Here is an 18,477-nt window from a genome sequence, read left to right on the forward strand (position 1 = left end):
TTAACTTTCTTGTTTATTTACCACATTTATAGAGTTACATCTCGTGTGTCTTCCTATTCACTGTGTGCCTTGTTTACCATGTATTTACTGGACATTTCTCTAATATTATTCTCATTTATCCCCATAACTGTTATAGAATCAATTAATCAATCAATCTGTTACAGAAGTGTTACAACTTTTTTGTTATCCATGAGGTGATGAGATCGGGTTTTAATGGTGCGTTAAATAGGTGTGTGCACAGATTCCACCACCCCTTGTACGCAGGAGATGGCCTTTCATGCGTGCGTGCATGTGTGTGTGTAAATATATATATAGCAGACTATCTGCAATAATGAATGATATCCTTATGCCCATAATAACAAGGTTTCACCACATATCATGCATAAAAAACACACACATACCTGTATATATACAAGGTATAAACAATGATCATGGGCTATTATTTTCATTCTTCTATGGTTCCAATTTGTTTAATTCTTACATACAACCTTCTTTCTCTGGTTCTGATTCACTTAAATCTCACATACACATGTCTATGATCAATGAAATATACATTCAGAAATATCCACTGACAATGTTTCACAAATTATATTTGTACAAATATGATACTGTGGTCTATATATAAACTTGCTCTGAAGCCAATTTTTCAGCAAATGGAACTACAAGTTGCGATGTTGAGAAGTAGAAGATGAGTCCAAAGGTAATGGAGATGGGAAGAGCAGGTAGGGCCTTCTTAAAGATTGCCAGCATAATCAGTGTAAGACACAAACCCTATAAAAGAAATAGGACACAATCAATTATGCTTGCCTTCTAAAACACAAAAGCAAAATATAAGATTACATATATCTTAAGATGGAGAAAATTAATGGATTTTGAGTGGGTTTTGGATAACTGTGGATAGGATGTATGGTTTGTTTTGGGGGGCCATTGACAAATATCTGCATGCAGTAGTCATGCATGATGGACAGCAAATCTGTCCATTTTCAAAACCCATCAACTCCCTCACCTCTTGCTTGAAAAGGCCGAGGGTGGAGGACATACAAAGCTGACAATAGAGATCCTGAGCTCCGTGCAGATATCACTTTCTCAGGACTGCACTTCCAAATAGAGGTGAAGACATTGATGAGTTTTGAAAATGAGTATCAACGAGACGATTCTCTCTGATGTCCATTTTGTATGACCACCACTGGTCCTTAATGTTGTTGTTGTTGTTATATATACCAATGGCTTTTTCCCTCTTACAAGGGAGGTAGCCAAAATCAAAAGGCATAATTCTACTCCCACTCACTCCACTCCCTTCCTCTTTTCTTGTATCCTCCTGGATGACTGGTCATCCCTGCATCTCTACCACAGCCCTAAGTCAGAAGCAATGCAGGAAGACACAGCACATCCACAGCAAGGCTGCTTCATCTAATTGGTGACCCTGCCTCTCTGTCCCATCATGCAGAAAAAGAGAAGATGGGGAGAAATCCCTTCGGGCCCTCTCTGTCCCATCATGCAGAAAAAGAGAAGATGGGGAGAAATCCCTTCGGGCTGTGTCAAAATATCAGACATACTCCCTAACCCCGTCATCCCCTACCCAGGGTGTTGATGTTTAGGTGTGGGGAAATGATGTTCTCTAACATCCACTACTAATAGTACCTATCGTTGATCCCAAAGCTACAGACTGATTGACTAATCGAAGGCCAATAACCAACAAAGGCATACTAGATTAAATAAAATAATCTCTGTTTCTGCATGAGGGGATGGAGAGTGGGGGTATGATTGCTGATTAAATGAAGTGGCCTTGCAGTGGATGTGCTGTGTCTTGCTGCATCACTTCTGATCCATGGCAGTGGACAAGATGCAGTGATGACACATCATCCAGGAGGAGCCAAGAAAAGAGGGAGGAAGGAGAACGAGTGGGAGTAGAATATGAGGGGATGGAATGGGTGGGAGTGGATTTTATGCCTTTTAACTTTGGTTGCCTCCCTTGTAGGAGGGAAAAACCACTTGGTATTTATAGGTATGTACCTAATTGTAGATGTTTAGAAAAACTCAACATGTATAGCACCCAACTCAAAGGATTAATCTATTGATAAAAAAAAGAAAAGAAAAAAATGCAGTCAGACAAATTTATATAAATATAAACAAAATGGTACCAACAAGTTCCTTAACAATATAAATATATCCCTGTTTAATTATGAGTTCCTTTAAAATCAAATAAATTCTGCTACAGTTCTATAAAATACACACACTTAACCCTCAATTTAACGGAGAAATGCATGCAGACCCTTGTCCGTTATTTGAAAATCGGGTCCGTCTGTTACCAATACTGGATACCTTTAGGTTCTGACATGCACACACATATTAGATATGTAATAAAAAGCTCCATTCATATGTATAATGATGTACATTACATATAAAGAAGAAATTGAACAATTTATTACCTTAAATCTAGTTGTTGCTATTTACATATGTACAGTACAGGACACTTTTTTTGTCTGCTAAATCGAAAGTCCGCAAATTCGAGGTCCGCTAAATCAAGGGTTGAGTGCACTTATAAAGGTACTAAGCAAGAAATACTTACGATGAGAATAGCAATGAAGCATGCGATGGTAGTATTCCAGTCTCCGTAGGACGACGCTTTGCCAACCAGCACAGAATAGAAAATGAAGTCACCAAGACCAAGCTTGACTCCTCCTGTGACGGAAAGAATTGTTTTTACACATTTATAACGAGTTCTCTCTTGCTCACTGGCTGTGTGGGCTAGGGCATCGTTACTTGTGGTGAAGGTCGAGACAATGACAATTTGAACCCTGCTCAGGGCGAGTTGGACCAAGGGCATGGTTCATTAAATTCCATGTTACTAAGTCCTATTCTTCATTCTGCCTTGACAAATATTTCCTTGCTTCCTTTACTCCATCATTCACCCCCACATCCACTCCTTCATTTACTACTACAAGCTATTTCTTCAAAATCTGCTACAAACAAAATGTCATTCATACATACATACATACATATACCAAGGCTTTTTCCCCCTTACAAGGGAGGTAGCCAAAAAGGGAAAGGCATAAAAACACTCCCACCCATTTCATCCCTAAATACACTCCACACCCCTCCCACCCTCCCTCTCATCTGAGCACCTCCTGGATGACGGGTCATCCCTGCACCTTGCCCACCGCCCTGGGTCAGAAGCAGTGTCGCAAGACACAGCACATCCACAGCAAGGCCGCTTCATTAAATTGGCGACCCCCCCCTCTCCGTCCCCCCTTGCATATAAGGAGGGGACGGGGAGAAATCCCTTCGGGCTGCGTCAAAATTTGCTCACACATACTACCTCACCCCCCACCCCTGCCCATTCCTCCTCATGCAATCACATCATCATCCATATACAACCATTCTCCACTCACCTCTGTCTTCCGTCCTCTCCCTTCCTTCCTCAACAGACATTCCCCTCTTCCCCAAAGCCCCCTTCACCCCATCCATCCACCTCATCCTAGGACGTCCCCTCATGTTCACTCCCTCCACATCTGCCTTCCATACCTCTTTTACTAGTCTTTCTTCACTCATTCTTTCCATGTGTCCAAACCATCCTAATATTCTTTCATCAACCCTATCTCCCAGCTCCTTTTTCACCCCTGTTCTCCTCCTCACCTCCTCATTTCTCACTCTATCCAGCCTAGTAACCCCCACCATACTTCTCAGACACCTCATCTCAAACACATTCAAACTCCTCCTCTCTTCTTCTCTTATGTTCCACGTTTCTGCCCCATACAGTGCTGTTGGCACAATCACTCCTTCATACAGTCTCCTCTTCGCATCCATTCCTAAATGTCTATTCCTCATTACACTAAAGTTAATTTCAATTCTTCTTTTTTTTTTTCATGAAAGTAGCAGTTGCCGACAAGACTTGAAAAAGCTGTAATAAGCGAAACGTTGTACAAATAAAGGCTCCGTCCTCATATGGTGTTCAACTCTTCAATTCTTCTATTTTCACCCACTAATTCTGCCAAGCAATCTTGCATTTATCTCCCTTTGCCCCTCATACATATGCGGTGAACAACCATGGCAACATCACACAACCCTGACAGCCCTACCTTCACCTCAAACTCACTCTCTTCATTTGTGACTTTCACACAAGTCTTACTATTACACAAAAACTTCTGACTTCTTCCTCCTACTCCATTTGTAACATGATCCACAAGTCTGTAAACAGTACCACGTACCTTCTCCAAGTCCATGAGTACCCCCAAAATATCATCTTTTCACATTTTCAAAATATTGTAACATGATCTACAGATCTAATTATATGGAATTCACTCACTATTTTCCTCTTCCATTTCATCAAGTTGCTCCTGCGTCAGTGCATGGCGTGCGGGTTCTGCATTTGTGGCGTTGTTTCGCATGTGTTCTCGTACCTGATTAAAACGAAAATACAAAATCATAAATGTGGTTGGAGGGGAGTGGAGTGTGATAGGGATGGAATGGGTGGGAGTGGTTTTTATGCCTGTTTTTTTGACTACCTCCCTTATAAGTGGGAAAAAATCTTTTGGTATGTGTATGTACATGTTTGGGATTTTTATCAAATACCTCGTTCATGTCTATATATCAAGAAAGTCATGATGATCCATCCCATCAAAGATGAAGAATCTACTGTCAAAATTAACAGAGATACTGAACTTGGTCCATGAAATGAACTTCATAAACCTCCTTTTTGAGATGAGGCAGTGCAATGTAGTTCAGTTTAAAGCTTTAAGATTCGTTTAGATAAACGTCTAAGCAAGATGCTGTAATGTCTGCCATTTATTTTATATTATTTATTTGTTTGTTAATTTATTATTATTTGCTTCATTTTTATTTATCATTTATTTATCAATTTATTATTAAAAAAAGCCTTGGTATATGTATGTATGTATGTACTATTTACCTGTTTGTTTATTATTTAACTACCTATGCATTAATTTATTTTATTTATTATAATTTATGTTATTATAATTTTTATTCATTTATTTATCATTATTATGTTTTTTGTTTGTTTTTTCATCTGACCTAGTTATGGACCAAAAGGTCTCCTGTCAGCATGCTCCTCCTTCATAATCCTTCTTAAATCCTTTGAAGACAGGTGGCAGGAAGACAATTGTTTCTGACACCTATCTTGCATGACCACTCGCAAGTACCCATCTTAAGTCCCAAAGTGTGACAGCTGATCAGTAATCCTTACCATTTCTCTTCTTCTGACAGCTCGCTGTTCCTGTTCCCTGTTCCAGTTATCCGTGAACCCATCTTCTTCCGACGGTCTTCGCTGAACTCCGTTTCTTCCTCCTCTCCTGGGTGCACCTGCATCCTGAGGACCAGGACCAGGTCCAGCAGCATTGGCACTGGCATTGGCATTGGCATTAGCATTGACATTGGCATTTGTACTGGCATTCGCATTGGCACCGGCATTGGCATTCGGAGTGGCATTCTCTTCTGCCGGGCTAGGGTCACCTGTTTCGACACCAGCACCACCAGCATTGGAACCAGAGTTGTCATGAGGTGTGCGGTCATTAGAGTCTGCCATGTTCAGTGTGCTGTACATGTAGTTAGCTGAAAATTAAAAAAATCAGTCTCAATGTGCTGCATATCATTAATCTATGTTCAACATTTTCATTCGATCTGTCATGATAAAACAGCAAGATGCATACACACACACACACATATATATATATATATATATATATATATATATATATATATATATATATATATATATATATATATATATATACACACACCAACCAAAGTCAAAGGCATAAATCCACTCCCATCCATTTCATCCCCACATACTCCACTCCCATTCACCCTCCCTCCCTCTTTTTTTTGGTTCCCAGATGACGAGCCATCCCTGCACCTCATCCACTGCCCTGGGTCAGAAGCAATGTAGCAAAACACAGCACATCTACAGCAAGGCCAGTTCATTCGATTAGCAACACCCCCCCTCTCCGTCCCCTCATGCAGAAAATGATCAAGATGGGGAGTAATTCCTTCAGGATGTGTCAAAATATCATTCAAACATATTCCCCCACCCACTCCCTTCCATGCATCACAGCATCATCCATACATAACCAATCTCCACTCACCCCTATCTTCTGTCTTCTCCCTTCCTTCCTAAACAGACATTCCCCTCTTTCTGTTGAGGAAGGAAGGGAGGGAGAGGACATAAATTACTTGTAATCTACAATCATATATTCAGGCTGAAGTTGACTAAATACCAATCTGATATACTGTTATACATTATAGTAAAACACTGCCACACTGAACCTTAGACCTCCCCCTTCTTCCTCCAACTAACCAGTGACACAGAGAGAAATGTCTCCACATTCACAAAGCACAGACAGCAGATCAGTATTTCTTCACAAAGGAAGAGAGTGACTGTTGCTGGGTCATGGGTTTCTGAGTACAAAATTCAAAGGAATAACTGAATAAATGATGACCATCCCACATCTTTCCCTCCTTGTATTTACATCTATCTACTTATCTACATACCAAGATCTTTTCCCCCTTGTAAGGGAGGTAGCCAAGTCAAAGGCACGTACCAACTCCCACCCACCACCCTTTCCACCCCTCCCCTCTCAGCTCCTCATGGATGATGGGTCATCCCTGTATCTCACCCGTTGTCCTGGACAGTGATATATATATATATATATATATATATATATATATATATATACATATACACACACACAGACATACATACATATACCAAAGGCTTGTTCCCCCTTACAAGGGAGCGAGCCAAAAAGGCATAGAAACCACTCCCACCCATTCCATCCCTAAATACACTTCACTCCCCTCCACCCTCTTCCCTCCCTCTTATCTTTTCCCTAATATGAGAGGGGTGATTAACTATCCAAACTCCCATTTGTTGTCCCTCCCATCTATGCTCCATCTTAGCTCCTCCCTATACCCCACCATACTGCTCATATCAGAGGCAATGCAGCAAGACACAGCACCTTTACAGCAGGACCCAACAGCCAGAGCTGGTTTACCCCCACTGATTCATTACATGGTAACTCATATATACTCATATATCTCATATGTACTCTATGGTCCCCCATAGCTCCCTTCTCAATCCATACATCTCCAAAACTTATCACAATGATACAATATCAACTCTCCTTTTCGTAACATGGTAACCCCCTCATATATACTCTATGTTCTCCACAGCTTCCTTCTTAATCCATACATCTCCAAAATTGATCAAAATCAGCTTACATGAATAGATAAGTGCTGGAAATATGGGTTCGTTCCTCTCCTGTGCGGTCTCCACCAGAATCCTCAGAGGACCTTTGGGGCTCAGCACTGCTACAAGATCTGAAAAGAAATATGGATTGCTTAGTGTCACAGCTCTTACTAAACAATCAGAAATTGATTAATTTATCTGGTTTAATGTCACAAACTCCCCCCTATCTGGAGGCTAGGATGGTGCCCCTTACAGAGGTCTTTGTAGTATGGTATCTAATAAACAATGCCCTTGGTTCAACTTCGCCAGTGGCAGGGTTTGAACCACCATCCTCTTGACCTTCGCCGTCAAGTAATGATGTCCTAACCCACTCAGCCAGCAAGCTTCCATCAGAAATAAATGAGAAATATTTCTCTACTAATGTAGACACTTGAAGCTGTATCATATATCAATACTATATAAATGCATCTTCTGTTGTACTAATAATTTGTAGATGATTTTTTTTATAAGCGACCACTGTATAAAGAAATATAGTGAGCAATCAACAATGAAAAATATATCTGAATAGTTCTAATAAGTTCAGCTTGTCATATTCCACTGTCCATAATTGTACACAACTCAAGACACATATATATACACACATATGAAGAAAGTAAATACTGAAATGGATTGTGAATCACTACAGAGACCTAAACAAGGTTTGGGAGGGAGGTAGCCAAAAAACAAAGGCATAAAAACTGCTCCCACCCATTCCATCCCCACATACTCCTCTTCCATCCACCCCTTCCCTCCCGCTTATCTTGGCTCCTCCTCGATGATGGGTCATCCCTGCATCTTGCCCACTGCCCTGAGTCAGAAGTAGTGTCACAAAACATAGCACATCCACAGCACGGGGTTAATAATGTGCAAAATTGGAGTATGGGAGGAGCAGAATAGATGGAAACGGAAGGATCATAAACGATAGAATGAAGACATGGGTGTAGTGATGTGATATGGTTTAACGTCACAAACTCTTCCCATTGGAAGGCTAGGATGGTGCCCCTTACAGAGGACTTTGTAGCGTGGAATTTAATGAACCATGCCCTTGGTTCAATTTCACCAGTGGCAGGATTCGAACTGCCATCCCATCAACCTTCGCCCCAAGTAACGATGCCCTAACCTGTTCAGCCAGTGAGTGTAGGAATTGCAGAAAGGAGGTGAGCACAGAAGATACAAAGAAGCACATGAACAGTTTTGAGTAAAGAAGGCGAAAGCAAAGAACAAGATACGGGAAGTCAGGTGATGAATGGATGTGAAGTGGGGCATCTGTCTGTCTAAGAAATTTGAAAGGAACACAAATGTTTTGGAGGGAAGTGAAAGGAGCGTGAAGAGAAGTCAGGTTGGCATAAGAGGGTAAGGGGAGCAGAGGAGCAATTCTTAATAAAACAGAAAACTCCAAGAGGACAATGACACGCTGAAAAAATGTAATTTGATTTTCAAACTTTACCATATTTCTATTACTACATATCTTATTATATATGCCTAAAACATGAGGTGTTATCTAAGTATTATGAACAAGAAAGTCATATTTGGATCTGAACCTCATTGGTTCACAATGGTGTACATTTACATATATACATCGTACATATACCAAAGGCTTTTTCCCCCCTTATATGGGAGGTAGCCCCCCCCCAAAAAAACAACAACAACAACATAGGAACTGCTCCCACCTATTCCATCCCCTACATACTCCACTCCCCTCTACCCTCTTATCTTGGCACCTCCTGGATGATGGGTCATCCCTGCATCTTGTCCACTGCCCTGGGTCAGTACACTTATTTTCCTTACTTGACCACACTACTTACTAATGTTTGTTTTTATTCCCTCAACATGTAAGTCCTCCACCAACACATTCACTTACCCCATATGGATATGACAGCCAGAACCATCCACAGAGTGTACTCTGGGAGGTATTTGATGAACATGAGTGACATCAGAGAAGCGATGAAGATCAGGTAGGCTTGCTGGAGGCGCAATGGACCTTTCCAGTGGATGCAAACCATCCCAACCACTCCAAAATTCCATAGAAAGAGGCCAGCAGTGATCCAATCCATACAGATATTGTATTTGAACAGTAGCTGCCTGAAAAACACAAATTTTTGTATATACATACATATACAAGGGAAGTAGCCAAAAATCTCACCCATTCCACCCCCTACATACTCCACTCCCCTCCACCCTCTTCCCTCCCTTTTTAGCTTGGCTCCTCCTGGATGACAGGTCATCCCTGCATCTCACCTACTGCCCTGAGTCTGAAACAATGCAGCAAGACACACTACCTCCACAGCAATGCTGTTTCATTTAATTGGCTACCCTCCCTCTCTGTCCCCTCATTCAAGATGGAGAAATCACTTTGGGCTGTATTAAAACATTTACCCATAACCACTCCATAACCTCCCCCTATCCCCCACCCATTCCCTTCCATACTGGCCACACATACATATACCAAGGGCTTTTTCCACCTTACAAGGGAGGTAGCCAAAATCAAAAGGCATCATTCCACTTGCATCCATTTAATCCCCACCCACACCACTCCCATCCACCACCCCTCCCTCCCTCCCTCCCTCTTTTCTTGGCTCCTCCAATATCTTTCATACTGATCATACTTACATATACCAAAGGCTTTTTCCCCCTTACACAGGTATCAAAAAAACAAAGGCATAGAAACCACTCCCACCTACAAATATATTATAATGTAAGTAAAGAAAATACTGAAAATCTGCCATTTTGTAAGCAACTTACTTCAAGTACAGGACGGTGAATATGAAAAGCAGAAGCAAAGATGACAAAATCAGCCAGCCATTAATGATCTGAAAGGAAATTATCTTTCTATAATTTCTCATTCAGTTACAAAAAGTTGTACAATTCTGCCTATCTTATATAATAAGCAATACTTACATACATACATATACCAAAGGCTTTTTCCTCTTTACAAGGGAGGTAGAAAAAAAAAAAAGTAAAAGCAATACTTAATATATCAACAAAAAAACATCACATCAGTGAGAGGAATATCCAGAGAAACTACTTAATAATTATGTTTGTAATAGACAGTGACACCTTACTTAAGACTTGTGCAATTATATTTGTCTTACCTTGTAGCATCTTTTCTTGTAGAGGATGATGAGAACCACCGTGAGGGAAACCACCAATGCTAATAAAATCCCGGCATTGCGGACTGCATCAAGAACTTTGTCCCCAACTTTATTGGATTCTTCATGGTATGGTGTGTAGAGACTGTTAAAACAATATTCAATTGTAGTATCATTTATTTGTTCATATCACCATACACCAAAAACTAATACGTCCATTCATTTGAACTTAGAGATTTATTAAAGGAAAAAAATCTCCAGAGAGGTTCAAAGTGTCAGGTGAGGAGGACTATAGAGATGTTAAAGATATATTCATAAAGTTGAACTTCTGGATGTGAATGCTTTCTGGGTAGACCAGTGGATTGTCAGATCATCGGATAAAAGGGAAATGTGGAACATAAGTGGAGGAGGAGGAGGTGGGAGGGAGGCAGAGAAGTGCTGATGGTAAACAAATTAACTGAGAGGAATAAATAGAAAGACTACCAGGAGAAACAGAGAAATGTGGGAGGTTGCAAGGGATTGGGGGGAAACAGGAGCAGAAGGAGAATCGGGATGTTTCATAGAGGAAGTGATACAGTGTGCAAAGATGGAGTGTGGGATGTGGAGGATGGGAGGAAGCAGGTGGAGAGGTAGTGAATGGTGGAATGAAGGGATGAAGGCAGTGGCAGAAGAGAAGAAGCAGGCTTACGAGGTATGGTTGCAAAGCCAAACCATGGAAGTACATACATACATACATATACCAAGGCTTTTTTCCCCTTACAAGGGAGGTAACCAAAAAGGAAAAGGCATAAAATCATTCCCACCCATTCCATCCCTGAATACAATCCACACCCCTCCACCCTGAAAAGTACAAAAAGACGAGAGAAGGAGAAAAATGCAAGGTGAGGGATACAGACAGGAATGCAGATGTAAAATGGGAAGTTTGATATAATTTTAAAAATGCCAAAGGGGAATTTTTGGACGGAAGTGAGAAAAGTGTGGGGGTTAGATCTCATGTCCGACTCTCCATGCTGACAATTCACTTGTGCATACATACATATATAATAGGCTTTTTCCCCTTTATAAGGTAGCCAAAAAACAAAGGCATTAAAATCCACTCCTACCCATTCCATCCCTATCACACTCCACTCCCACTCACCCCTTCCCTCCCTCTTATCTTGGCTCCTCCCTGCATCTCGCCCACTGCCCTGGGTTAGAAGCAGTGTTCCAAGACAGAGTACATCCATAGCAAGGCCACTTCATTAAATTGGTGACCCCTCCCCCCTCTGTCCCCTCATGTAGAGAAAGAGAAGACGGGGAGAAATCCCTTTGGGTTGCATCAAATTATTTTTCACACATACTCCCTCAACCTCCTCCATCTCCCACCCACTGATAAGTTGATTAAAATTACCTGACATTTGCTACAACCAAATCTATACAATACACCACTAGAAAATACACAATCATCCATGAAAAAGAAACCATCTACTTACAGATACATGCCCTTCTCAGTGTAGAACCCAAGTGAGTTGACTGTTGCTACGACAACAGCCATACAAAGGGTTACTGGAATGAAAAGCTTGATAACATGTTGGGCTCCATACTTTAACTCTTCTTCCTCCTCCTCATCCCATGCCCCGACCGAGTCTGGGCCATTTTGGGGAGGTCCCCTCTGGTCCCCTCTACTGGGTCTGCCACTTCCTTGTCGCCCTTCCTGAAAGTTGTATTCTTAAATGAATATACAGAAGTACAGGGTAATCTGAATGTCTTGTTACCCCTACCAATAGATACAAGTATTACAATAATATAAAATACATGTCCTGAAAGTTGTATTCTTAAATGAATATACAGCACAGGGTAGTCTGAATGTCTTATTACCCCTACCAATAGAGGTATAAGTATTACAGTAATACAAAATGTGTCCTGGATTCAGGCTGCTTGTATGGGCACATGAACGTGTGCATTATTCAGGCAAGAAGAGCATAACGGGGGATGTGTGACATGACGTCACTGGAAGATTCTGCAAACCAGCTCCTTCAAAGATGACAATAGTGTGATGGGAACATTTTGTTCCAGTGTTCTTATTTTGTTCTTTTGTCCTTACAGTAAATAAACTGAATCCAGGACGTGTATTTTGTATTACAGGTAAACGTCGACTTACGATGGCATTAGGTTTCGATAGAGCCATCGTAAGACGATCTCATCGTAAGTCGATCCCCACTCTGTTCCGTGGTCACTGTACCTAGCCTACCTGTATATTAACCACCAGAGATACTTAATATAGCCTATTAAACATGTACAGTAGTTTATTTAATTATTTTTATCCTTTTTACCATATTCAAACACTATAATATGTATTTTCAGTACGGAACTTAAATCTCGCGGGCAGCAGCCAATGCCAGCCGTACGACGTGACGTAATAATACTCGCATCATAAAATATAGTCACCGCTTATATCGATCGTTCTCTCTTTCACCCGCGAATTTTGAAAACCACAGAGAATGGGATTTAGGGCACATTTGAGAGAATGTAAAAACACAGGGGTGACTACAATAAATATAATCAAGACGCCGATATGGCACCGTCGCGAATCCACTTGCTCCTCATGACGCCTACGTGTGCGGCACCGTATGGAAGGGGTTAAATTATCATATCGTCGTCGTCGTCGTCGTCGTCATCGTAAAGTCGAACAATCGTAAGTCGCGGCCATCGTAAGTCGACGTTTACCTGTACTGTAATACTTGTACCTCTATTAGTAGAGGTAACAAGACATTTAGACCACCCTGTACATCATGCAAGTATACACTGCCAGGTAATCTACTTGAAAAGTTACCCTAGCATCTAACACAACAGAAAATGCCTAACAATTTCAGTTAATGTATTGCATGACTACATATACATAATTTTTCTGTTTTCTAATATCTTATAATACTCACAAAGCTTGAATATCTTTTGATTACCATATATGTATGTATGTATTTACCTCCCTCACGATGCAAAACTGTATCAAATACACACGTATGAAAACATTAATCAATCAATCAGTTCCCAGGAAACAAACTATGGCTGCCAAGCCCATAGGTCATTCAGTGAGGAGATTTTGTGGAGCTGTCTGGAGTAGAAGTGGGACAGTAAAAGATAATGTTCTCTGTGTGCTCTGTGTGGTGATTGCATATACTGTGTCCTACACATCTCGTGGCACAGTGGTTAGAAGTCCAGGCTGCCACTACGGTGGTCTGGGTTCGAATCCTACCCAGGGCTGAAATAATTTCAATATCACAGGTTATTACTCCAACTCTCATGGGCGGGGAGTTGTGTGTGTGTGTATGTGTAAGGTCACAGCATTACCCATAGATCAGCCATACATGAGCTCTGAGCTCTCTTCTGGGAGAGAAATAGCTATCGATCATGAGTCTAACACATGACCCAAGACCAAGGTGAATCACACATGTCAAGGTGATTACCACTAGGTAAAGTCTTCCTAAATTGCACCGTCCATACTCCAAAAACTGGACAAATCAGACTTCCTCCGGGCTCCACACGACTACGTGATAGGAGGCTGGACGTGACGTGCATAAACAGCACATGATGCAAGGGTCCAAGTGATCCACACTTCCCTGCCTTGCTCAGTTCTCCTACAACCTCTCTGCTTATCACTTGTGAAGTCGGTGTCATAAATACCATGTGTACTTTGTTGAACTTGAGTCCTGAGTGTAATGGTTAAATAATTCACACCTTATTGATTTTTAAGTATTTTTTTGGTTCGTGTATTGCGGAGTGCTGGAAGTTGGTTGTGATGCATGCTTGAGTAGAATCCTGCTGGAGTTGTTTTCATGCTACATACTATGGGCCATGTTTGTGTGACATGATGTTAGGGGTAGGTGGGTTTGAGAAATCTAATATAGAATTACATGTCTACAATTCTCATGTACTGCTCTATGGGAAGTATTAACATTTCCATACATATTCCCTTGTACAAAGACAAATGCTTCCTTTTCACTGATACAGGTCAAAGCTCCCAAACTTGGCAATCTAAGATCCGGCAACACCTGAAATTCGGCTTCAACTGCAAGTCTTCTAAAATCCGGAAGAACACCTAAAACAAGGTATTGTAGCTGTTGCTGTTGTTGTTGTTCCCTAGATTGTCTGTCCGAGCAGTACCGTCTCCCCAAGGAATGCCACGGCCGAAACGGGGTTTTCCAAAAAATCCTTTATGGAGTGTGTGTTGTGTTGTTTGTGTGCATGATTGTGTATAATGCAGTCTTCCATGACATGTTGAATAGTATGGGTTGAAGTGTTACATCCTGGGCATTTGTCCACAATGCAGTCATCCAGTCTCTTCTGGTAGCTTAGAAACTACAATGCCTCTAAGCTACCATAAGAGACATTGTAGTTCCCAGTACAGCTTCTTGGTGCAACCACGATCATTTCCCGCCACCAGTTCAGGTGTAGTGGTTTGTGATAGTACTGTGGTGTGGAGTCCAGTGTTATTTCGTGTATCTAGAGCACCTCTTTAGCCCTGTTTGAGAACCACAATAGAAATAAACTTACATGCTTTTTTGTGTTATCCTCGGCAATTGTAATTGTTATTTCCAACTATATGATCTTGTCACTATCTGCACTTCATGTATATTGATTCTTTGCCAAATAAACTTACTTATCATTGCTATTATGGCTCCCAAACATCAAGAAATACACATTTCCTAAAAGTCAGAAAATCCTATTACTCGGCCTGGCGCTGGCCCCGATGGTGCCGAGTTTGGGAGCTTCGACCTGTAATAAATTTCATAATTTCCCCCATTTGCAATCCTTACTTGCTGCTGCGGTCTTCCCCTGGATCTTCTTGTACGTGCAGCTCCCTCTTCACCCTGAGCATCTCCAGCTTCACCCTGAGTTCCACTTTGGTTTGTTTGAGTTCTTCCTGGAATGCTGGACTCTGACGAATAAGCATAATTGAAGGAGATGTCTGTATTCATTCCATTACAAGGCCCATTCTGTAATATAGAGAAAGAAATTAAAGAAGAAATTTGAGGACATTTGAAGATATGCTAATTTGTACATATTGTATATACCATAAATATACACACAGGCCTATGAATATTGATACTATTTCCCAGGGACCAATGAAGGGTACTTGCAAGAAGTGGTGCTCCTACAAGATGGACATATAAGTAAATCCTTTCCCTTCCACCTGTCTTCAAAATCAGTCCACACCCTCACCTCCATCTACAAGTGCTCCCCTAAGGATGTTTACAATCAGTCTCTGGACTTGGCATAAGATCTCTGTGTTAATCACTTCAGTACGAGTCAAATTCTCACATGCAGCATCGGCTGCCATATGTACGCTGCATCACACTACTCATATTATAAAATATAAAGTCACTGCTGTATTACTCATTCTCTTTTACTTCAAGTAATAATAAACACGGAAAATGTGATTAAACCAGTTGACAGAATCCGGGGGTAACTCATGTACAACTACAAAAAAATATGAATAAATAATCGTGTACTCACTCGCACCTCATGACACCTACATAGGTGTCATTGTACCGAAGTGGTTAATTTCAACTGTATCTCCTTCACCTTTTCATGTAAGGTGAGCTGACAACCAGTACCTGCTCCCCTCCTAATACCATAAGTTGGTGACACAGAAATTGTCCCATTCCACAACAAATAAGGGTTTCATGTTTCTTCACAGAAAAATCTTTTGGAGAGCTTAGGACCATCAACAGCCACTATGGGCCAACAATTTTTCAGTCAATAAAACTCATGGTAGACGCTCTCATTATTATACTATTTCCCACTATGGTAGATTTTCTGAACAAAAGGATTCACCAACTCAACCAACTGTACATACAGTATATATCAATCAATTAATTGTTGTCTCATGACAGGAAACCCAAAGGACCTCATTAGTTTGCAATGAACAAAGGAAGAAGGCCTCAATTACATGTCACTGTCTTAATCAAGCATGATAACTAAATTATACATGAGAATTGTGAAACAAAGATTGGCAAAATATTTAGGAGAGAAGAAGATTTTGGTGGATAACCAATTTGTATTCTTCAAATGGAGGGTCATGTTTCAAACACAAGTTTTTACTGAAGAGTAATCCAAGAGTCCACTGGAATACTATTGCTGGTTTATCTACACTTGTGAACTTAAATGTTGTTCCAAGTTTGGATTGGAAAGATTATGTATGAAAAGTGTTGGTGATAGAACTACTCCTTGGGATCTGTTTGAAAAACTAATTTCTTTACATCCTAGTTTAGACATGAAGTCATTCTTAATTTGTTCTAATGAACTCTTAAAGACTTCCAATCCCTGATTAAGAGATCTCTTCTGTCAATATAACTATCCCCTTTAGCAACCTGAATACTGTAATCTTATATAATTGTTTACTGCACTGGTAATTCAATTTTGGCAGACCCAGTGTTTGTAGTCTCACCTCGTATGTTTTATCTGTCAATTTGGGATCTTTCCTGTTATTGCCCCACCACTATTTTTTTTTTCATTTTTCTGTTGTCTTTGATTTTGTTTATCTTAGGTTAGGATAGGTTAGGTTAGGTTCACCTAACCTATCCTAACCTAACCTATCTTTGATTTTGTTTATGTTAGGTTAGGTTAACCTAACCTAAGATAAACAAAATCAAAGACAACAGAAAAAATAAAAAAAAATGAATACGGTAGTGGTGGGGGAATAACAGGAAAGATCCCCAGTCTTGTTGCTCCCATTTATATTCTTTAGATCTTGCTTACATCTTCCATTCTGTGTTGGGCTCATACCAGATGCATATTCTATTTTTGGACAATGGAAATAAGCTTACATGTTTTTTTGTTATCCTCAGCAATTGTAATTGTTATTTCAAACTATGCATTCTTTTCATTATCTGCATTTCATGTATATTGTATTATTGATTCATTGCCAAATAAACTTGTTTTACCCCATGTGGCTACTTTTACCCCTTCCTATGGTAGTCCTTATATCTCCTAAAATCCTGCTGATAAATCAATCTGGTGATCGATTGCCTATTATCAACCCTCCCAAACCTTTCTCCTCTTCTACTTTTGTAAGTGATTCTCTTCTCAAAATAATAGATCAGATAGTCTTTTGGAGCTTTTGCCTATTTCCAATTCTTAGCATTTTTTTGGCATTGAAATTAATTTACCATGGTAGATTCCATCCTAAAACTGTATCTAGATCTTTTGCTATATCCTACAGCCCTTGTTTTCACTTTTCTCAGGATTTTAGAATCATCTGCAAACATGTTTTGATGTTGGCACAGCTTGTTGTACCTTTGAGTGTGTTTTCATTCTGTACCATTAAAAATAGTAATTAATATCCATAAGAACTATGGAAAATTACCAAATTTTACCCAAATATTATGCACTGTTTTGAGGACTTGCAGACAGTATGAGTATACCTCACCCTGTACAATTTGTGACGTCAATAAACAAAATAACACCTCGAATTCTGTCATGAGCCTATTTAGAAACAAGCCTCCTCACATGTCCAACTTCAGCGTCATAATGAAGCACACAAACAACATTCTTAGAAAATAAAATAGTATGCGTAGCAAAATGTTATCACTAAATGAAATATTGATATGACTCATCCCTACTTGAGGCTGAGCCTGAGCATTGGTCGTATTTGTGTCTTCTTGGTGCGTCTTCCTCCGACGTTTCCCTGCTCGAGGTACACCATCTTCTTGAGAAATTGGTCGCTCGTCCCTATCTATGTTCACATGTCCATCCATTTCCAGCTATAAATAAGCATATATCACCAACTTTTACTAGCTTCTCTATGTAAACAACACACTGACAGACTTTACTTCACACTCTCCTCAGCGAACTACTAGAGCCCTCTGTTGGACAAGTTTGTAAACTTAAATGTCATATATCTTCAATCAAATAAGCATAAAATTATATCACACATATTGACGAAATAATACTCTCGTTGCAAATTGAGTTTGATTTTTCTGTGTTTTGAACCTGGATGCAGAATTACCTGAACTGTGCTCCCAGAAAATAACACATTTTATATTTATCTACCCGGCAGTATAAATCATAGAAAACGTATGACATAATCACGTGAGAGAGGATGGGTGTATCCCAAATATATTCTATTTTCAATATTGAAGTTTATTTTTTATTTTCCATCAAGAA

At 40.2% G+C, this 18,477-nt stretch overlaps 1 protein-coding gene across 1 annotated transcript; it reads right to left on the minus strand.

The window, feature by feature from the left end:
- Psn (presenilin) lies at positions 1-18,189 on the minus strand. Its single transcript, XM_076203239.1, has 11 exons — positions 17,934-18,189; positions 15,126-15,305; positions 11,805-12,025; positions 10,336-10,477; positions 9,986-10,053; positions 9,105-9,325; positions 7,237-7,335; positions 5,204-5,568; positions 4,307-4,400; positions 2,570-2,682; positions 1-771 (listed from the first exon to the last, which is right to left on the minus strand). Exons 1-11 carry the CDS (start codon positions 18,066-18,068, stop codon positions 616-618), a joined length of 1,794 nt encoding a protein of 597 aa, XP_076059354.1. The 5' UTR covers positions 18,069-18,189; the 3' UTR covers positions 1-615.
- Between the last annotated feature and the right edge of the window lie 288 nt (positions 18,190-18,477).

Source organism: Oratosquilla oratoria, chromosome 19 (genome assembly GCF_046742065.1).
Source record: "Oratosquilla oratoria isolate Oo_2021 chromosome 19, ASM4674206v1, whole genome shotgun sequence".
Lineage (NCBI taxonomy): Eukaryota > Metazoa > Arthropoda > Malacostraca > Stomatopoda > Squillidae > Oratosquilla > Oratosquilla oratoria.

Coding starts and splice junctions, on each gene's coding strand:
- Psn (XM_076203239.1), bottom strand. CDS start 18,068: ATGGATGGACATGTGAACATAGATAGGGACGAGCGACCAATTTCTCAA. Junction 10,478..11,804: donor ACTGAGAAGGGCATGTATCT/GTAAGTAGATGG, acceptor TTGTTTTAACAG/TCTCTACACACCATACCATG. Junction 5,569..7,236: donor TCCAGCACTTATCTATTCAT/GTAAGCTGATTT, acceptor TTTAATTTTCAG/CTAACTACATGTACAGCACA.